Genomic DNA, 22,822 nt, shown 5'->3' with positions numbered 1-22,822 from the left:
TGTGTGTGTGAGTTTCCGTTGACGAAAAGGAAAAAACAAGAGTAATGGGGTGTTCTCATTCACATGAAAACTGACATTCCTTTATCTGCCTGCAAATTTCTTAATGGGCATTAAATTAGAAATTGAATTCAGCGCAGAGATACTTACATGAACCCTCTCTTCGCATCTCCCTAAGGGAGGGTAAAAAATCATAAAGTTAAAACCCTCAGATACATCGGAAATGTTTTAAAACCACCATCACTAGTTATCAGCAGTAATTTTTGCTCCGATAAAGCTGATGAGGCGATTGAGGGTTTCTAACCCAATCAGTATGAACGACCAGTGAGTGTCAGAATAACAGCCTTCATATTTATCCTCATGACAATGCCTGTAGACCGATTTTCCTTTGGACCGATTTTGCAGCTTACTCAGAATTAATCGCCAAAACTTTTTACACATTTCCACAGGAGAGAAGCCAAATAATTGAATCATTTATACAGGCTAAACATTGAGAACACACCAAATCCACCAGCAAAATATGTCAGTGTCAGCCTAGAGCGCCACCTGAAGATGAGGATGATTCCACAATACTACAGCTCTCTCTGGCAAGTTGAAATTCTTTCTCAAGTAAATTCCGTATTTTTACTCTCAAACCCGAGGCCTCTTCAGGTCTAAACCATCGCTTTCCAAACTGAAAAAGAGTTAAACCAAAAGCAACCTCTTTGGGAAATGACTACATAAAGAAAATTTTACCAATCTCAATTATTAGGGGCGAAAAAAGTACCATTGCTAGGTCTTTCTTCTTCAGCCTTTCTGGGGCCTCTTCAATGAAGCGCTCCATAAAGAAAAGTACAAAGAGACCACAATCATAATCATTTTTTTGTTGGGGAACCTGGTTGAAAATATTAATGGAAGGAAATCATTGAGGTAAATTTCGAAACATATATACTCAACTTGTAAATATCAATGTGTAATGCTCATTATTAAAAATCCATCTCGAAGATTCAAATAAGGCCAGCAAGACATTGATAAAATTTCTAGCAAGCACACTAATTTGCTGCAACAAATTTAAAAATCAAGAATAACATCTAATGCATTATAATTCATAATTCATTGTAACACAACACTCAATAACAATTCTATATGAAACTTTGATTTGCAGAAAGGACTAATAGAAACATTATTTAAATTTGCAGCCACACAGATAAAAAGCAAAAAGTTCTGTGACAAAAACAATCAAATAACTTTTGGTATCAGAACATTGAACAGAAAGCATGACCCTTGTCAGCAAGACAGCTTGACAATCAAAACTTTCAATATATTCTGTCTAGGTTAGGCTAAGATTTAGTAACCATGTTTTGTTTGCCATTGAATATGTATGAGTACCATATGAATCACAATAACATTCAAGTAACCACACCATGCAACAACAAAACGTTATGTAATTTACATGAAATTTACCGCAATTATTTTCTCAACAATTCTACGAGGAAGGTGTCTCCATATTCTTTCAGGAATTGGAATATCTGAAGGAGAAGCTTCTTGATTCAAAAAGTTCCATTCTTCTTTAAGATAGCTGGAGAGCACAATTTGCATCATCATTAGCTTTAGAATTACATTAAGAAGGCAATCAAATGGAGATTTGATAACAAGAACTACTATCCCACAAATTTTACATTTCTTTGATATGTGAATATTAATTAGAGAATGCCAACAGGGATAAACACAAAAGGATTAAGCAAAAAGAAGCTTAATATCTAATTAAAAGTATCCCAGGGCTCAGTTGATTTAAAATTTAAAAACAATTCTTTGTGTTTGAAAATAAAGGAAATAGGAAATTTTAAGAAAACGCATTTGATTGAAATGTTTGAAAAAAACAATTTCACCATAATCCTATTAAGAAACATGAAATCAGAAAACAAAAAACAAAAAACTTTACTACTCTTGATAATGTTTAAAACTGAAAACAGTTTTTGAATATCATCTCAAAAGCAATTTCAGTCACTACAGATATTTAGATAAAACTTAAAAAGTTTTTTGATTGTATCTTAGTTTTCAAAAAAACATTTTAATATCACAAATCAAACCAGACCCTAAATTTTCCAAAAAAGAAAGTTCAAATATTAGCCAACACTCCCATACTATCTAGTCCCCACCAACTCATCATCATTACAACATTAGATATGCTGTATCATGGTACACCTCAAAAGTTCCAAAATGAAGGACTGTCACCAGCTATAGCCATAGAAACTAGATGATCAGCAAGGAGACAGTTCATAGCTGGACCATCATGCATCAATCAAAATAATTATAGAATTAATGACTACTTATATTTCTATATGATGCAATTCTAAATAAAGCAGATATTAGAATAAATATGTTATTAAAAAATATGTTATGCTATGGGTGTTCAGGAAAAATAGAAAAGAACTTATTAACCAAGTTCAAGAAGTAACCACATGAAAAAAAAAAAAAAAAAAGAAACCTCCTTACTATGCCAATTAAAAAATAAAGAGGCATTATGTAAAGAACATTGATCATTAATCATCTTACATAATCAAGAGAATTTACAACTATTTAATGATCTCATCAAAGCTTGTGCATGTAATTTCAACATTATTACAAAAAATCATACGCACTCCAACCATTTGAGCATGTAGCAAACAAGAGATTCCTCACTATAATTTCATGTTTTGAAACTTAAAAGTGATTAATCATAAAGACATAACTTAATGCTCTGCAAAAAATTCTTTCATCTCACCTTCTAATGTTAACAAAAATTGATCGGCTAGAGTGAAGACCCAATGAATCCAAATGAAGTAAAATTGGCCCTGACTCATCTTCCTCATCCGGGATACAAATAATCACCAAGCTCCAATGAAGACTGAATCCATCAGCACCATATAAGAATTCAAATATGAGAAGTAGTGCAATCCCAACAACAGTAAGAAAAAAGGGGGGGATGGAGGAGCATGACCTATTAAAACATCTATACAACTTATATACATGTTGCATGCTAAATGGACATTAAAAGCAAAAAGTAAATAGGATCTACTCAGACATTAGATACAAAATCACTCAATAATTCACACATGAAAACATCATTTGTCACACAGAGACAAACAATCTTGAAAACTCATTAAATAAACAAAACCTCATCTAGCTTAATGATCCTATTTTTTTTTTTTTTTTATAATTTACTGTGCAACAATTTTCCGTTCCCTCACAAAATAATGGCTAATTGATTTGTTGATTGTCTCCAGATCATTGCAAAGCACCATTTTTAAATGTACATACCAAAACTCTGCAAAACCAACCCACTTTTTTCTTTTTTCTTTTTTTTTTTTTTTTGAAGAAACAAAGTAACTACTATAAATTAAAAATGATAATCACAAAAGAGCAAACAAGCTATCCACAAAATAGGAATATACAGAATATGATGAAAAGGTCACTAAGACCAGCTACAGACAAACAGAAAAAAATCATGCCAACAGCAAAAATATAAGCAGAAATTCTCAATTTAAGCGAAAAAAGATAAGTATCTCAAAAAGATTCTGAAACCAATGCCCAAAGAGAAGCAAGAAAAGGATTATGTCCCACAAAATATGAATTTCTTCACAGCATCTTTCTTTAAACTTCAGTTTCTTTCTCACCAAACCGCCCAAAAAGTAGCTAAAGCTGCACAACTCCACAGACTTTGGCCTTTTCTCCTTCACCAAAGCCATAAAAGTGTTCTGAAAGAAAGTCACAACAAGAGGCTAGGATGACCCACCTAAATTTCTGCTGCTTAGTTAAAGCTTATAATAAATAGCTCAATATGACCCACTAAATTCGAGAATAAGTTAGTTCTTAGACTAATTGGCTGTTTAACAAGATCCTTGAATAAAAAAAGCCAACTAAGCATGCTATGCATTGATTCTTCCGACACTACAATAAGATACAGGAATAATTTGCATGCACAATCATGGTGAACACACCTTTCAATAAGCAGTGTTCAGGAATAGGAAAAGGACAGAGCTTGTTTACCAGATAAAACTAAACATAAAAATAAACAATTCACTTGTGCAATTATCTCATTCTGTTCATGACAACAATAAGTTGTGATTCCACTAAGAACTGAGAAGTGCTTGCTGGACCCAATAATGAACCTACAAAATCTTTATTTGCAAATAACTGATGAGGTCAAAATCAATGCATAACAACCTAAACATTACAGTTCATATGATCATTATGGTAATTTTTCATATTCAAAAGTTTGGTTAAAGTTATTGTGCAATCCTCCACAAAGAGAACTTACTCTTCATGTATAGGAATAAATATATATGCCTTCTGAAATATATTGACACCTTTCCACCACCTCCGGAACTTGATAAAAGAATCCTTTTCACCCCTCTACATAAACAAAAGAAGAAAACTTACTTGTAGTATCACCAGAGAAAAAAGAAAGCATAAAATTACAACTAAAGACACCACTCAAATATCAAGCATAATTCTTCAACGAAAACATTGACACATTAACATATGAAATCCAAAATATATCAGTAAAAAAGCTTCTTTTTTTTCTTTTTCTTTTTTTTTTTTTTTTTTTTTTTTTAAGATCACCAGAAACTTGTAAGTTGGACCACAAATGTGTCCAATCCTTATAATTTCCTAAATATAAATCATGGAGTAAAAGAATTAACAAAAGCCAAGCGTCCTCAACATCAACATTAGCAAAGCCATGGCAATATATCTCCAGGCAAGCACATATTCAATNCCCATTAAAAAATAAAGAGGCATTATGTAAAGAACATTGATCATTAATCATCTTACATAATCAAGAGAATTTACAACTATTTAATGATCTCATCAAAGCTTGTGCATGTAATTTCAACATTATTACAAAAAATCATACGCACTCCAACCATTTGAGCATGTAGCAAACAAGAGATTCCTCACTATAATTTCATGTTTTGAAACTTAAAAGTGATTAATCATAAAGACATAACTTAATGCTCTGCAAAAAATTCTTTCATCTCACCTTCTAATGTTAACAAAAATTGATCGGCTAGAGTGAAGACCCAATGAATCCAAATGAAGTAAAATTGGCCCTGACTCATCTTCCTCATCCGGGATACAAATAATCACCAAGCTCCAATGAAGACTGAATCCATCAGCACCATATAAGAATTCAAATATGAGAAGTAGTGCAATCCCAACAACAGTAAGAAAAAAGGGGGGGATGGAGGAGCATGACCTATTAAAACATCTATACAACTTATATACATGTTGCATGCTAAATGGACATTAAAAGCAAAAAGTAAATAGGATCTACTCAGACATTAGATACAAAATCACTCAATAATTCACACATGAAAACATCATTTGTCACACAGAGACAAACAATCTTGAAAACTCATTAAATAAACAAAACCTCATCTAGCTTAATGATCCTATTTTTTTTTTTTTTTTATAATTTACTGTGCAACAATTTTCCGTTCCCTCACAAAATAATGGCTAATTGATTTGTTGATTGTCTCCAGATCATTGCAAAGCACCATTTTTAAATGTACATACCAAAACTCTGCAAAACCAACCCACTTTTTTCTTTTTTCTTTTTTTTTTTTTTTTGAAGAAACAAAGTAACTACTATAAATTAAAAATGATAATCACAAAAGAGCAAACAAGCTATCCACAAAATAGGAATATACAGAATATGATGAAAAGGTCACTAAGACCAGCTACAGACAAACAGAAAAAAATCATGCCAACAGCAAAAATATAAGCAGAAATTCTCAATTTAAGCGAAAAAAGATAAGTATCTCAAAAAGATTCTGAAACCAATGCCCAAAGAGAAGCAAGAAAAGGATTATGTCCCACAAAATATGAATTTCTTCACAGCATCTTTCTTTAAACTTCAGTTTCTTTCTCACCAAACCGCCCAAAAAGTAGCTAAAGCTGCACAACTCCACAGACTTTGGCCTTTTCTCCTTCACCAAAGCCATAAAAGTGTTCTGAAAGAAAGTCACAACAAGAGGCTAGGATGACCCACCTAAATTTCTGCTGCTTAGTTAAAGCTTATAATAAATAGCTCAATATGACCCACTAAATTCGAGAATAAGTTAGTTCTTAGACTAATTGGCTGTTTAACAAGATCCTTGAATAAAAAAAGCCAACTAAGCATGCTATGCATTGATTCTTCCGACACTACAATAAGATACAGGAATAATTTGCATGCACAATCATGGTGAACACACCTTTCAATAAGCAGTGTTCAGGAATAGGAAAAGGACAGAGCTTGTTTACCAGATAAAACTAAACATAAAAATAAACAATTCACTTGTGCAATTATCTCATTCTGTTCATGACAACAATAAGTTGTGATTCCACTAAGAACTGAGAAGTGCTTGCTGGACCCAATAATGAACCTACAAAATCTTTATTTGCAAATAACTGATGAGGTCAAAATCAATGCATAACAACCTAAACATTACAGTTCATATGATCATTATGGTAATTTTTCATATTCAAAAGTTTGGTTAAAGTTATTGTGCAATCCTCCACAAAGAGAACTTACTCTTCATGTATAGGAATAAATATATATGCCTTCTGAAATATATTGACACCTTTCCACCACCTCCGGAACTTGATAAAAGAATCCTTTTCACCCCTCTACATAAACAAAAGAAGAAAACTTACTTGTAGTATCACCAGAGAAAAAAGAAAGCATAAAATTACAACTAAAGACACCACTCAAATATCAAGCATAATTCTTCAACGAAAACATTGACACATTAACATATGAAATCCAAAATATATCAGTAAAAAAGCTTCTTTTTTTTCTTTTTCTTTTTTTTTTTTTTTTTTTTTTTTTAAGATCACCAGAAACTTGTAAGTTGGACCACAAATGTGTCCAATCCTTATAATTTCCTAAATATAAATCATGGAGTAAAAGAATTAACAAAAGCCAAGCGTCCTCAACATCAACATTAGCAAAGCCATGGCAATATATCTCCAGGCAAGCACATATTCAATGCCCTTGAGAGCCACAGTATTAATAATTTAATCAGATATTTAATTCTAAAAGTTCAGTGTTTTTTCAAACTCCAACTCAAAATGGCTTACAGATTCAAAAACATAACTCTCCCTGTAGCTATAGAATAACAAGCAGATTTTTAAGTATAAAGAAAGTAGCTACCCTGCGTGATACAGCCTCCTTGAGTTTCTGGTAAAAATATGTGTTGAAAAAATGGCAATCCCATATGGCCCTATTTGCTGGGGATGCTTGCTGCTGTAAATACCTAGAAAGATGAACTCACAATTGATTAACTACAGACACTGAAAAGCAAGTCCACAAGAAAAATTCACCCAGACTACAACAAACATAATAGATTCCTCATTAGGACATTTCAGACACTGTCAACAAGAACTAAATAGCACACAAGGTGAAGATATTTGCATTAAAACTCCAAAGTAAACAAAATAAGGAAAATCCAGATCTCCTCTTACCCAAGGCTACGTATACATACAGAATAAGCAGAGCAACTTTGCCATGCCAGATGTCATATTGTTAGAAAAAAGTAATCAAACCATATTATTGGTTCCTACCAACAACATCATTAGATACTGATGATCTATTGGCGTTTGAGTTGTCTGACCTGTTTAACCTCCACTGTATAGATCTTTTTGTGATCCTTTAGATAGATCTTAACTTTTATGGACAGATTGATTATTCACTCTTTTGTAACTATTTCAATTAATGATATTGCAATGTTTCTCCTCAAAAAGGAAAAGTAATAATAATAATAATCAATCAATGATATTGCAATGTTTCTTCTCAAAAAGGAAAAGTAATAATAATAATAATCAATCAATAACATTTGCAGTGTCAACACCTTTCAAAGATGTTAGTACTTCAAGGATACTCAACAGGGGGAAAAAATGTAAGCTTTACAAAATACCCTAGCAAGCAATAACATTGCACCATATATGAATAATAGGGAAAAAGTAGCACCACCCAGTGGGTTCATCTTAATAAATGCACGTGTGTCCTCAATCAGTATATATATATATATATCGAAAACTTTTCTTTTCCACCTAGGAATTTTTATATTTATTTCAATATTAATGGTTTAACAACTTAAGGTGAGAAGAAAAATTTGAGTAGTAACAGAAAAGACAAAAAATATTGCAAGACATAGTGAAAATATTCAAGGCCCATTATGCAATAAGTTAATAGCTTCTTATCAAGATGATATTTTTAGTATTCAAGAAATATTTCTGAATGAACAAAAATACCATTATTTTCTATTAAATGAGTTTTAAAACAAAAATACCCTTCAAAATTATGGAAGTTACGCTTGACTCCTTCACATGAAAAACAACCACTTAAGAAAAACAACCTGTAAACATCTTATAACCTACCAATGGCCAGCACCACACTTTAAGAAATACAACTTGTAAACAACTTATAGCCTACAAATGGCCAGCACCATTCAAAGGTGCACAGTACTCCTTTTTTTTTTTTGGTAATTCAAAAATCCCTCATACTTGCTTCAGATGCCCAAGTTCGAAATTGGAGTCGAACCCTGCAATCTTTGGGAAAAGGGGAATGCACATGAGGGGGCTTGAACCCCAGACTTTGTGGAAGCAAACCACAGTCTTGACCATCTGGTTAAACCCTCATACCTCACTGCAGTTGAAGCCAATAGTCTGAAAAACAGGCTCCCTTTTCCTTTTGTTTGGGGGAATGGGGGGAATTCACATGCTTTCTTACATGTTAATGCAACATGGTATCACACTATGGATAGGGGATAAAACTAGTATAAAAGGTAGTTTGTGCAAGGGAAAATAACTATCATCCTCCTAGTCCTAGCATCAGCTATACTAAAATGCTTACCGAATGTAGAAGTTCATAATTGAAGATGTCAGATAAGCTTCAGGAGCAAGGCGATCTATATCCTTGTAATAAATTTCAACAGATTCTGGGTCATCCCTGGCTCAAAAAACAGTAAACATGAGTTCTTTAACGAAAACTGTTAGCCAAAAAAACCATTCTTTATCATTTTCAGGGAAGAGTTAGGTGTGTACTTCGATGGGTAGTCAATCTTAGCATCCCTCTCACTGAAAAAGTTACAGAAATATAAATTGTTACTAAACTCAAACCCTAATACCAAGCTGAAATAGAGTAGGATAACTATTAACCAGTATCAGAAGTCCACTTACCATTCAGCAAGCTTGTCTGCTTGCTTTGTTGTCTCTACACATGGAGTTTCCACAGTTGACTCTTCAATTTCATCCTCATCCAGGAGCACAAGGGTCTGTCCCTGATCGGATATAATAGCCACAGATCTAATTAGTCAATCAAGATAAAAAGCCTATGAAGGAGAGACAGAATATACACCCATTGCAGGCAAGCTAAACAATTACACTGACTAGTAACCAGAAAACTTCTACGTACTACCCAGAGCTGCAACAATTTCATCCATCAACATAATTGGTTCTTCTAGGATCTCATGGTAAAGTTCCCCCTTTTTCTTCTTAGCTACAAAGGCTAATTACTTATCCATTCTATTTATATCCACACTTAAACTAATTCACCGAGATGTTTGTGAAAAAACAAGTTAATCTCCCATACCCACGGCTCTAAAATAGTTTCCCTTTTCAATGAAGGACTTAAACTCATCTCAAGAACAAAATCATCATACTATGGTCATTGTTGACAAAATGAGCAAGCAAAAGTATAAAAAGAAAGCATCTAAAAAAGTACCTTTTTATGCCTTGAAATATTTGATCGTAGAACCTCAAATGCATCCTTCCTAACGCACAAGAAGGAAAAAGAGAGGAAAAATTCATTAGAAACATTCATTCAAGTCAACTAATTGAGAATAGCAGAATTTTCTGTCAATAAATTTAGTTACCATATCCTGACCCTAAAATATAAGAAAACACAGGATGTGTCAAACACTCAGTAGGATACAAGATTGCTAATAGATGACAACATTTAAGTGCAACAGCAGCAGTCAATAACAAGCAACAGTATAACGAGTAAATAATACAAAAGAGAGAAAGGAGTCATACGAAATGAAATGCATACTTGTTAGGAAAACAGATGGACAGGTTATCCCCAGTGTGGAGAGAAGAATAAGTGGTAGAACCTCTGCCCTTATGGTCACCATTTGAGTAAACAGGTTTATCTATTTTACAAGAGAGACTGCTAGGGTACTCAACAGGAAATTGTCTTGATGATGATCGATCTTTTCTTTCCCTTTGTGATAACTGTCTACCAGCTCTCATTTTTCGGCGACCACAATGATCCAAGGTTGATAATTCCTTATCAAATACTTTCACTACCATACAATCTCTCTGTTAAATAAATTAAAAATATGTAAAAGCAATTAAGTTGGCAGCTAATGAGGTGAAAAAAGGTCATATGAAAAGTAGAGTGCCATACTTTTTCTTCCATCTTTTCACTAAAAACAGTTGCAAATGAGGATTGCGATTGGACTTCAGAAGATGTGGTCCCGTGAATCAAGCCATCTGAAGCACCTATTGGAAAGGTTTGATTTCCTTAATTAGGTATTCTGCTAAATGTTCATTTTTTTTAATTCCACTGGATGCGATATAGTTGAAATAGCATTATTAGGCTCTTTCTGTACAAACTTAGGCCATAAGGATTAGTGGTTACTCAATAGCTAGAAATTATTTAACAGAAAAACAATTTTATATCAGAAGTCTCCAGCCATGATTGTGTAAGAAAAATAGTGACATCAATTTGTATTTCTTCAAAAACTCCAAACATTATCAAAATGATCTTTTCTCATTAATAAGTTTAAAAACACACAACAATCAAAATTTTTGTTATGAGAATAAATAAATAAAGCCTTAACTTTTGTTAATGTACCACCACTGTATACTCTTTTATGAAAAATAAAATAAAAAATAGAACTCAAGAAAACTATTACTATGTACTCATTAATAAAATGGTCACAAACTTGTAGGTTTAACAACTAGGATAATCTGATAATACCTGAGTTTGTGGGTTTTGAGGACTTCTTGAACCGATCAACATCCTGTGCAATAAAAAGTGTAAAAAAATCAGTCTAAGCATCCACCCTTAACATTAAAAATGAAATGAATATATTTTCACCAGCTAAGAACTTTATAGAACACAGTACAAATGCTTGGAGATGTTAAGTGTTCATTCGATACTGCTTTGCAAAATGGTTTTCAAAACTGTTTGTATATTGGAAACAAGAAATCAAATTTTAAATTTCCGAGATCAAATACATGTATGGAAATGTACCTGAAAACAGTTTTCTAAGAACAATGAAATTAATGAAGACAATGTGAAGTTTGGAGAAGAAGAATTTTGTGTTTACAAAAACCCAAACAGATTTTGGGAAATGGTACCAAACAAGCTCTAAATACCAAATAAAGGCGCACATATTTGAGAAACCAAACACGCAATATACATATAATTTGTTTAGAGGATGTGAAACTCCTCAAGAATATTTAAAAAAAAACAAAGGTAAAGTCTTAAATGTCAGTTAACAACCAACACCTCATTATCCAAAAATGAGGTGTATAACCAGAGAATCACGTGTTTGAAAACATAAGATATACTCAATTAGACAAATTCTGAAACTGCCCTTGCCTTGGAGACACTAAGGATAAACCCTATAAAGTCAACATGGATCAAGTCGCAAAATTACCAACATGCTTTTATAAATTGGGATGAAGACTCCATTAAACATTGTAAGGATGTTCAGGTATATAGCAGTAAAAGGTTATTATTTTAAAAGTAGGAATATTCCATTACTTCTTGTACCCTCTCATATTATTATTGAGATCAAAGATCAAAACCTATAACAATGTAGGACATACATGATACAAGAGTCAGAAAAAATCATACTAAATAGATAAGAATCATCCTTTAATTATAATGGTCTAAATTTTATGTTTGATTAAAAGGTTGAAAATATCATATACCGCAGAAATTATGAATGATTTGATTTAAGTTTGAACCACTCACTATTGTCAATTTTCTATCAAACCAATCAACTACTACAATCTACCATTTGACAGGTCTTCATTCACATTTTCGATTGAAATGATAAGTATCTAAAAGACATGGACAGTTCCAGTACTTCTGTAGTAATAGAGAGGCGCCAAACCCATTGCGGAATAACAATTTTGATGTTACCTAAAAAACGGTACACAATATACTGATTACATCACCAGTGTCACTGCATATGGCTGGGTAAAAAAAGCACAGAAACTAGAGTTAAAATGGAACCTCTATCCTGTGTCAACACAGAACCAACCATAAGAGATACTACATTTAACTCCCCATGAGCAAGCACTATAATTCCCCAACAACAAAAGCTATAAAGTTGGCACGATCCCTTGCTAAATCCACAATATAACTGAGACCCCAAATTTCCAGTGTTTAATATATTAAAATTACAAACTAAAATATCTAACTTTTTACCATCACAGAAAAATGAACTCAACCTGTGCTCATTTCAATAGAATATAATTGAAACTAAAAATGAATACTACCAAACAGAACTTAACAGTACTTACAAGTTTAATAACCTCTTATCGCAACAAACACTAACCCTTTGATTTTAAAGAGAAAATCAAACTTTTAGCGACAGGTAAAAGAAAAATAAAGTTTTTGCATAAAATTTTAATCGAAAGGGAATTGACCACAGAAAACTGTGAAAACAGTCTGAACAATTTGGTACTAAATCCTAAAACTGTTGTCCTTCCGTTTCTCCGATTTTCTCATGAACCAAACAAGAAATAGGAAAACAGAAAAAAGAAGAAAGGTGAGAGGTGAAAAATTCTAACCAAACAATCCATCTCCGCCCGACGAAGCCTCCTTCGCTGTTTCTCGTCCTCTAGGCGCTTAATTTTATCCAGAATCTTCTGACCTTTATCGGCCAAAGTTCGATTAAAGTTTTCGTAAGTTTTTTTCATACTGGTAATCTTGGTCTCGAGCTCATGATCGGTGATCTGCTGATAAAATTCATCTCCTGCGAGTGCGTCATCGCTGGAACCAGGGAGTGTCGTCGATTTCGGAGGCGCCGACGGCGGTTCCTCCTTTTTCACGATGAGCTCAGCCGGTGGGTCGTCGTTTCCCGCTGTAAGTACCTCCTCCCAGTCAATGTCTAATTTCCTCTTGTTCCGATTCTCCTCTTGCTCTTCCATGCATGTAAATTTTTCAGAGACACTTGTGTTTTTTTCTACCACGCTCTTTTGCTTCTGCAACTGTTTTGTTGCTTGTTGCCTTTCTTTGGGGGATGTGTAAAGCCCAAAAATATTTTTGTCTACAATTAAATCATATAATTAAATAAAAATCTTATAAAATTTACGTAAAATATTATTCTATATTTTATTTTTTATTTGTTTATATCACTCAATTATATAATTCAGTTATAAACATAATATTACTTATTAAGAAATAATTAACACTGCTACGATGAAACTCAAATTATACAATCAATCAAAATATTCTCTTCCTACTTCATTATAAAACCCATAATTTATTTATTTTTTAAATTAATTTCTCGAATATATATAGATATATATACACATATATAATTGTGCTCTCAAATTTAACTTTTATTACTTAAAATATCGGTGACCCTCTATACTAAAATGAAATCTGTATTGGCTTTTGTTATTAAGGCAATTAATAAATAAATATATACAAGGATTATTCATTATGATTTTATAATTATCTCAATAATTTGTCTACCGACAATAGATGTGAGAGTTATTACTGGTGATGAATGAAATTTACCTCTTGGCTCTTGAGCATCTTAAAATCCGGTGAGTTTCATCTCCACCGTTGAGAATTTGTTTATATTTTTTATATATATATTATCTGAATTAGTTAGGTATACCTTAACTAATTTTTGGACCTACAAATTTAATATTTCAAATAAATCATAAATAATTTTAAGTAAATCATAAATGATTTCAAGTAAACCATAAATATGGTAGATGATTTCAAAGTGGTTTAAGTCAAAGAAATCAATGAGATAAGTAAACTCAAGCATTTGAGACTTTCCCGGGACAAAGAGCCACCCAAGTGTTGTGATATTGGCTCTTGGCCGAAAATAGAAAGTGTGTAAGAGCTCCCATGTGCAATGTGGTAACTCGATAGGCTTGCAAAAGCGCCCATGTGCACAATTGGTTTTCCCTCCATAATTTCCTTCCCTATTAAATTAATTGAATGCCACCAATTTACATTGCATCCAAATATTGGACTAAAGTCGAGAAAGTCACCAAATGGGAAATTGGGGCGGTTTAGGCTAAAACTGGGCTTTTTAAACTCATTTTGAGCACACCAACTCTAATGAGCCGATCCATCACCTATCCTTTGGTCCTCCATTTCTTCTTGGGGTAAAAGAATACCATTAGTCCCATTTGGTTTCTTCGTGATTTTAACAGGTATAATGGCCCGATTCACATCACCTTTTGTTGGAAAACACTAAGGACAACACTTTTATATAATGGACAAAACTTATCTTAATTATCTATTCTAATTCTATGATTAATATTCTCTAATCTCTTCCCACATTATTAGTCATGAGAAACTTATCAACATCACACATTACTGTAATCATATTATCATCCTATCAAAACTAGTAATTTAGGGATGTCAATAGTTAAGTTATTGAAGGAAAATAGTATGTTAGAACTCAAGCCCAACCCAAAAGACCAGCCTGATAGATGGAAGAGCCCCTAGGCTTAAGTAGCACACTTGGTGAATGTGAGATTTCGATATGAGATCCTAACATTGCACCCCCCTTCAAGAGTCGACGTTCATGGTGGCTTTCACTCTATCAATACTGACCCGACGGTAGCATTTTTCCCCTTTGGACGGCTTTACTCACCTATTAGTCATTCAATGCACATTGCACCTTAATCTAGCCTATAGGCAGTATTTTTCGTAGCTCAGCTCTCAACGAAAACACAAATGTTAGAACTGAAACCCAAGGAAGAGTCCAACCCAAAAGACTAGCCTAATTGGTGGAAGAGCCTCTAGGCTTAAGTAATATACTTGGTGGGTGTGAGATATTGATGTGGGATCCTAACATAGTATGATGGACTTAATTAATCGAGGAAAAATATAAGAGAATATACAAATTGATGTGATGTTTTTCTTTTATTAACATATCAGTCATATATATTTATCAATGTTTAATATATGGACTTTTTATATACTTCCTTCCATTCATTAAATGATAGGTTAGATTGTACATCATTTTAGGTATCCAAAACATTCCGTTAGAGTTTGACTTGAGTCTATTTGGATCAAAATCTACGGAGTAATACTACACTAACAATTATCTCTTATAAATTTTTTCTCATAACCCTGACATGACAGTTTATAATTAGTCAGTTTACAATTAATTGGTAGGACCTATGTGAGACCCGTTGTGAACTGACTAAATATGAGTTGCTACATCAGGGTTATAAAAGAAGGTTGTTGGTGTAGTATTATTCAAATCCATGAGGCTTTTTTTTTTATTATTGTTATGTTTGTTAACAACTGTGATTTTGGGAATGGTGAGTGATAAATTTTAGTTAATAGAGTTTAATTAAATTTACAATAGTTACCATCCTAATTCCTAAGTAACCTGTGGTTTTTTCTTTTTTTTTTTCATTGGAGGTGTCTAGGCTAGTTTGCATATAACTTAACTAATCTTTCGAAACCTTGAAACTGTCGACTCAGTAAGAGTCATAATGGTCACCCCTATTCGTGGTTGAGGAGACTCGAACTCAAGAGTTTACCCAGTGGTGGTTCCTAAGTAACAATTTTGAATGAACCAATTAACCAAAGTGAGCCACTTTTAGCAAATTTTAGGGTGGGTTTTTCTTTTTTAGGAATTTTATGAATCTACTTTTTGTTTTTTGAAAACATTGAAAAATGATTAAAAAAAGTGGTTGACATATTTGTCTCAAAATAAGATTTCAAAAAATGTGAAAATGAACACACTTTTGTTTGAAAAACGCTAAAATTAATGAAAAAAAAAAATCCAAAATTTATCCACTAAACAATAGATAAGACTTCTTCAAATTATTATTTATCTTATTCGTTTTTGTTTTAAATATGTTAATTTTTTTATTCCCCTTTAAAAGTTTATAAAAAAAAACATTGATTTAAAATAAAATCTCATGAGAGAGGAGATATTTTTATTGAAAATTTTCTCTATATTTGTACTTTGTCGGGCGAAAATAAAAAAAAAAAAATTATATATTTTACTTATGAAAAAAAGGAAATATTTTCCACTCATATTGTACTTTTCAAACGAAAACATGCTGAAGTAATGTTTCCTTTACATCCTCTTTCGCAATCTTTATCTCACAAATTTAATGTGATAGTTTATAATTGATTAATTTACAATGAATCAGTTTATAATATATTTTAACCTATAAAATTATATTGACCAATTATGAGTTACTACGAGTTGTAAGAAAATTGATTAACTTATAATAAGTCAGTTTACAATAGATTATAACCGATAAAATTCTGTTGATTAATTATGAATTACAGGTTGTGAGAAAAGTTTAAAGCTTAGGATTATTGAATCACTCATCAGATGCCAAACCAAAACCAAATCAAAACGCCAAGACAACCAAGTACAAGCAACTTAGCTCCGGTTAGTTTTAGGCGGCTCCAATACTATTTCCCAATAAAAAACCGACAAGTGGCTTAACATTAATAAAATAAAGAAATAAATAAATCAGCAAGCTTTTATTTTGCTTTTCTAGGGCACAGAAACAAGAAAACCAAATACAACCACCACCTCTGCAAATCCACGGGTCCGTTCATCACAAACTCACTATGGCCGATTCGCCTCCATCTCCGGCGAACGTAGACCCGAACAGTAAGCAACCCGAGTCCGAAAATCGGGCTAGTCAACCCGATCAATCATCCACTTCCGTACCACCACAAGAGCAACAATCAGCGACGCCAAACCCTAACAGTAACCAGGCGCCACCGCCTCCATCGATCCAATTTTATGCTTCGCCACAGCCAATCTCGGTGCCTCCGACGGCACCGTCGTACCGTCCTGTGACGATCCCGGCGGTGCCGCAGTTCTCTCCTGTTCAGAATTTCCAAAACACTGGCGTGCAGCCGCCGGGCGTGGGCGTTAGTGGTGGCGTTGCGGTGACGATGGCTCCGCCAATGATGCCATATCATGTTGTCCCAGGTCAGGTTCCGAATCCAGCGCTTAGACCTTATGCACCAATGCCTAATGGATACGGTGTCGTTCACGCACCTGCTCCGGGTGGGTCCCTCTCTCTATGTTTCTTGATTATGTACGATGCTTTGCAAACGAGAATTATTTTAAATGAATATATATAGGTATATTTTTTTTGATTTATTTGCATGTGTTGTGGAATTTGTATGAATGATTTATAATTTTTGGCTTTATAGTGTATTTCAGTTGACGAGAAAGTATTGGTTATTGATTTATATGTTGTAGTATTTGCTATAACAAGGTTACGTTATGGTTAAGTCGGGGGATATTGATATGTTAAAGTTATGTAGGATATGGGAGAGATTTAGAAAATTGGTGTTGGTTAGTTAGATAAGGGGCATCGATGACAGGATGTTTTCTCGTACAGTGTCATGATTGAGTACACGGTGAGAAAGGTTGGGAGGCTTCAATATTGCTTAAGAGAACCACTTCTACAACCCCTTTTTGGTATGCACGTATTTGATTGGTTTCCTTATTGCATTTAGAATAAATGATATGAGTAATTGTAGTTTAAATGAAAGATTTTCCTTTTGTCAAGCCCAAGTCGGCCTAAAGAGTGTTTACAATATGTCATGCTAAATTATGTCTGGTTGTGTCATGTTCATTTTAGTAGGCTACTTTCTGGTAGTTATAAGGATACTTGCCTTATGAATTGCCAGCAGCAGAACATGTTAGCAACTGAGTGCTCGTTGGCCTTGTATTCTAAGGTATTGCAAATTCTTTCGTTTACAGTTTCTCTTTCCTTTCTTTGTCCTCTTCATGCTGCACATTGGGCTTCTAACAGTTGAGATAAATTTAAATGGCCACATATACAAGCATAGATTTGTGTAATAATTCACCTATGAGCATGAGATGCTGGAAAATTCTCATTATGCTATTTCAAAATTGTGCAATTGGTGCATGGGATTGTGACACACTGCTACTTAACACGTGGATGCGAAAGGTAAGCGTCTTCATATATTCATGATTATGAATTCGATGCTATTCTCTCAATGTTTCCTTCAGGTTATCTGTTCAGCTGGTGATAGTTGTCATGCCTGTGGTGCCATCTCTAATATGCTTTTAATGTGTGGTAACAGCATTTAATTATGTTTTTGAAGTTTTTAGGTGCTGAGAAAACAGTTATGACTGTATTTTGTTTGTAAACTTGTTCTTACATATTGGCATAGATGTTTGTTCTTTATTTATTCAGGTCTTCCTCGGTATCCTGCTCCGTACCCAGCTATGGTTCGGCCTGTATTTCCTCCACGTCCTCCAGGACCTGTTGGAGTGCTTCCGGCAGTGGCACGTCCTCCTGTTCCCGGGATTGCTGGTGTTCGCCCGATAATTCCACCAGTTGTTAGGCCAGCTGTTTTTCCTGGTGGTACACCAGCAGAGAAACCCGAAACTACTGTTTATGTTGGCAAGATAGCATCAACTGCAGATAATGATTTTATGCTTTCTCTTCTTCAGGTAAATGATAAATATTATTGTGATTCCATTTAAAAATTTACTTTACAAATTTGGGCTTTACTGCTGTGCCTAAAGCTCTGTTTAAGTCCTATCTTTGATAAGCTTTGTGTTGTCAAATCTGATATTTGTACTTCTTTGCAAGGTATGTGGACCTGTCAAGAGCTGGAAACGTCCTCAGCATCCCTCAAATGGGACACTTAAAGGCTTTGGGTTCTGTGAATTTGAGTCTGCTGAAGGGGTTCTTCGTGCATTACGACTGCTCAGTAAATTTAACGTTGATGGGCAAGAATTAATGGTATGTTTGGATTTATGATATTTTCATCTAATTGTCATTATTGTTTCAGTGCCTCTGCCTGTTAGGTAGTGGATGCGAAAATAAATTGACCAACTTATCTGCAAGATGCCTTTTTAAAATTGAAATCATTATCATGTATATGGATGATGAAGGTGAGGTAAGCATTCCCTAAAGTTATTTTAATTAGATATGGAGAGATTTCCCACCTATTTTTCAAGACATAGAATGCTTTTAAGCTTGAAGTAGGCTTCAATTAATATGTAAAGGGGCTTTTTTTGATAGAAAACAAAAAGAATGGAGGAGGTTAATGAGTGAATTAGATACTGGCTGTTGAATAGCAGAACCTTCACGCACCAAGTCAGTTATGGTTAGTTATCTGGGTGTGTTACGTTTACAGGAGTATCTCAATGATGAGATTTTATCGTTATATATTTTCTGTAGCTGTTTACAATACATAATTGTCATTATGGATTGTTGAGGCACAATTTAGTATGTGAATAGATTACCACCATTACTCTCTTATTTTTCTACTTTTCTCCTATTAATTCTGAGCTTGTTTGTTCTAGTTTGTGTTAGATTCGATCTTAAATCTTAGGTAAAGTTAGGAAATGAGTTCGAGGAGCAACTTGTCACTTATATTAAGGATTATGGAGCCAGATTTTATATATTAAAAAAGGAATCTATGGGCTTCAGTGGGCCATACATGGGGCCTAGCATGTCGACTATGGTAGACCTGGATAGCACCACATCCTGATTTCAGAAAAACAGGGAGGTCAAGGTTTTAGTTTGTTCTGTAGATAGGAATGTGTGCCTGGGTTTACTGTTCTTTCATTAGTGATCATGAATTTGTTTTAATAGTAAACTGTATTTTTACTTTCTGCATGATCAACAGTTAAATGTTACTCAAGCAACAAAAGAGTATTTGGAGCGACATGTTGAGAAGAAAACTGAAAACACAAAGAAACTCAAGGAAACTCAAGATGCAGGGGCTGAGAAAGAGGATGCAAGTGTGCAAGGTGTTGAGAAAAAAGAGCTTCCCAAAGCCTCTGAAGACTTGAAGAAGGAAAATGAAACTGGAGACAAAGAGAGTCATGATAATTCCAATTTTGGGATTGTGACTGATGAGGATAGGGAAGCTGACCGAGAGGCTTTGGAGAAGCTTAAAAGCATGATTGAAGAGAGGTTAAGGGCCAATCCTCTGCCTCCACCCCCTGCTCAATCAACCGTTGATGGTTTTGGTATTCCAAACTCAGAATTGCCAGCTAAAAATAGGGATGGAGACTCTGATGTGGATATATTGAGAAATGGTGAGTTTCTGTAGTTGGCATATATAGTTTGATTGCTATATGTTAATTCAGGTAGTTTATATAGAAGAAAATTTAATCTTTAATCACTGTCACGAGATCTGATATTGTCTTTAATCACAGTTTTTTTTTTTTTTTTTTTTTTAATCTTAGAATAACTTGGAGCTTTGATGTTATATATATTCAGATTTAGCTGAAGATAAGATTGATGATGAGACAGCCAGTGATTCCAAAGCAACTAGTGAGCATGATAGGCCTGACACAAGCTCACCTGATAAGAGTAGGACTTATGATAGGAGAAGTAGAGATAGAGACAGAGAGCGAGATCTAAAACGAGAAAAGGAACGGGAAATTGATAGATATGAAAGGGAAGCGGAGCGAGAACGTGCCAGGAAAGAGAGAGAGCAAAGAAGGAAGATCGAGGAGGCCGAGCGTGAGTATGAAAGGTGTCTTAAAGATTGGGAGTATAGAGAAAGAGAGAGAGAAAAAGAGAGGCAGTATGAGAAGGAGAGGGAGAAAGAGAGGGAACGCAAACGGAAGAAAGAAATCCTTTATGATGAAGAAGATGAGGATGATGATTCACGGAAAAGATGGCGTAGGAGTGTGTTAGAAGACAAGAGAAGAAAGAGGCTGAGAGAAAAGGAGGATGATTTCAGTGACAAAATTAAAGAAGAGGAAGAAATTGCTGAGGCTAAGAAGAGGGCTGAGGAGGAACAGCTGCAGCAGCAACAAAGAGATGCATTGAAGCTTTTGTCTAGGCATGAAGCAAATGGAACTGAAAAACCTTCATTGGCTGAAGAATCTGGTGTTGAGACCAAAGATAAAACTGCTGTTGATCAGGATTATGAGGGTGATTCCATTCATGAAAATCATGTAGCTGGTAAACCTTTTCCCTGGAAAAAAAAATATTACTCATTGAACTTTACTATTGTTTCTACTCTCTCTATCTGCCACTTCATATTGTCATAAATGTTGTATGATTTTCTGGGACAGGTGATGAAGTTTTACAAAATGGTACTGGTGATGAATCAATGAATGCATCCGTTTCTGCATTGGATATGCGGCAGAGCAGTAATGCCCCAGCAAGAAAGTTGGGCTTTGGTCTTGTTGGCTCTGGCAAACGAACTGCTGTCCCTTCTGTCTTCCATGAGGAGGATGATGATGATGCACAGAAGGAGAAAAAGATGAGACCCCTGGTTCCCATTGATTACTCCACTGAGGAACTGCAGGCAGCCCAACCTATTGTTTCTGGAGCAAACCAGCCAAATTTGGCAGCAGCGGCAGAATTTGCAAAGCGCATTTCAAATGTTAATTCCAAAGACGAGAAGCTTGATTCCGAAAGAGAAAGAAGTAGGCGTTCTCATGATAGGTCAAGCCAGCGTGAGAAGGACCGTAGTGGTGAGGATAATAGTCGCACAAGAGATGAGAAAAAAGAGAAGATTCTTGATCGGGATAGAGATCGGGAACATGGGTTAGATAAGGCGAAGACACCGGATAACAAAAAACTTTTAGATGCTAAACAATTGATTGATATGATCCCTAAGACAAAAGAGGAGTTGTTTTCGTTTGAGATAAATTGGGCTGTTTATGATGAGGTAATCAATTCTACTTATAACCCCTAATCTATATTGTTGCTTGTGGAAACTAATTTTTATATCTCCTGTTTCTTAGGTCGTGATCATGTTTTTTCATGGAATTGAATGGGGAATGAGGATGAGAATGAGAATCTCCTTCTTTTCCCATTCAATTGTTTACTTAATGCATGTGATAAGGACATTCTTAAGAAAGTTAATTCCTTAAATGGTGGCATAACAATTCCCCATTTCATTCCTCATTATCATATAAATTTATCATTTACCCTTTAGTAATATATATTTAAAAATCTTTGGATAGTCTTGGGTAGAGCTTTATGCATATGATTTCAAATATTTTTATCTGTTCTGTAATGGTATCATGTATTTTTGTTATGTTCTATTAGAATTCATGATATGGTTGTTCTAAAATGATACTGGGTTTTGATGTGTTATGTACTATAGCATGAGCTGCATGAGAGAATGAGACCGTGGATTTCAAAGAAGATAACAGAGTTTTTGGGAGAAGAGGAAACCACTCTGGTAGACTATATTGTATCCAGTACTCAAGAACATGTGAAGGCATCTCAAATGCTAGAGTTGCTGCAAACTATTTTAGATGATGAAGCTGAAATGTTTGTGCTCAAGATGTGGAGGATGCTTATCTTCGAAATTAAGAAGGTAGAGACAGGTCTTGCATTGAGGGCAAGATCTTGAATGGGTCTTTTTTTAAAATGTTCCTGCATGGCTGCGGGATTGAGTCGTGTTATATTTGAATATCATTCCAACTCATCTCCCGTTTATTACAGTAGTCAGAACATGGATTGCACTCAAGGTTAGGTATATCCTTGTTCGCGAGTCTGTATTGTTTCAGGAATTTCATCTCAAGAAATGAACCAATTTTTGTACTGAAACCAGGGTTCTATGTGCTTTTNAGTACTCAAGAACATGTGA

At 34.3% G+C, this 22,822-nt stretch overlaps 2 protein-coding genes across 8 annotated transcripts; one reads left to right on the top strand and one right to left on the bottom strand.

Annotated features, from left to right (window-relative positions):
* Nucleotides 1–447: 447 nt before the first annotated feature.
* Nucleotides 448–13,267, bottom strand: LOC116121327 (ubiquitin-like-specific protease 1D). Of its 3 annotated transcripts, none has more exons than XM_031407280.1 (14): nt 12,817–13,267; nt 10,988–11,030; nt 10,412–10,506; nt 10,055–10,323; nt 9,728–9,776; nt 9,184–9,284; nt 9,049–9,081; nt 8,858–8,953; nt 7,157–7,259; nt 6,536–6,630; nt 5,000–5,122; nt 1,441–1,555; nt 764–871; nt 448–670 (listed from the first exon to the last, which is right to left on the bottom strand). In XM_031407280.1, the coding sequence occupies exons 1-14, from the start codon at nt 13,174–13,176 to the stop codon at nt 527–529; spliced, it is 1,734 nt and encodes a 577-aa protein (XP_031263140.1). In that variant the 5' UTR covers nt 13,177–13,267; the 3' UTR covers nt 448–526. The 3 variants fall into 3 exon arrangements, with proteins under 3 accessions (XP_031263140.1, XP_031263141.1, XP_031263142.1); XM_031407281.1 differs by lacking the exon at nt 12,817–13,267 and adding an exon at nt 12,091–12,153; XM_031407282.1 differs by lacking the exons at nt 448–670; nt 764–871; nt 1,441–1,555 and adding an exon at nt 6,265–6,395.
* Nucleotides 13,268–16,737: 3,470 nt separating this feature from the next.
* Nucleotides 16,738–22,589, top strand: LOC116121321 (RNA-binding protein 25). Of its 5 annotated transcripts, XM_031407275.1 has the most exons (8): nt 17,146–17,273; nt 17,906–17,953; nt 18,439–18,698; nt 18,841–18,993; nt 19,886–20,300; nt 20,485–21,177; nt 21,291–21,892; nt 22,334–22,589. In XM_031407275.1, the coding sequence occupies exons 3-8, from the start codon at nt 18,471–18,473 to the stop codon at nt 22,583–22,585; spliced, it is 2,343 nt and encodes a 780-aa protein (XP_031263135.1). In that variant the 5' UTR covers nt 17,146–17,273; nt 17,906–17,953; nt 18,439–18,470; the 3' UTR covers nt 22,586–22,589. The 5 variants fall into 5 exon arrangements, with proteins under 5 accessions (XP_031263131.1, XP_031263135.1, XP_031263134.1 ...); XM_031407271.1 differs by lacking the exon at nt 17,906–17,953 and having other exon boundaries at nt 16,738–17,273; XM_031407274.1 differs by having other exon boundaries at nt 17,147–17,273; nt 17,909–18,698.
* The last annotated feature ends 233 nt before the right edge of the window (nt 22,590–22,822 follow it).

This window comes from Pistacia vera, unplaced genomic scaffold, assembly GCF_008641045.1.
Source record: "Pistacia vera cultivar Batoury unplaced genomic scaffold, PisVer_v2 Contig973, whole genome shotgun sequence".
Taxonomy (NCBI): Eukaryota; Viridiplantae; Streptophyta; class Magnoliopsida; order Sapindales; family Anacardiaceae; genus Pistacia; species Pistacia vera.
Note: the sequence above shows the minus strand (reverse complement) of the source record. Positions and strands in the feature narration are given on the sequence as shown.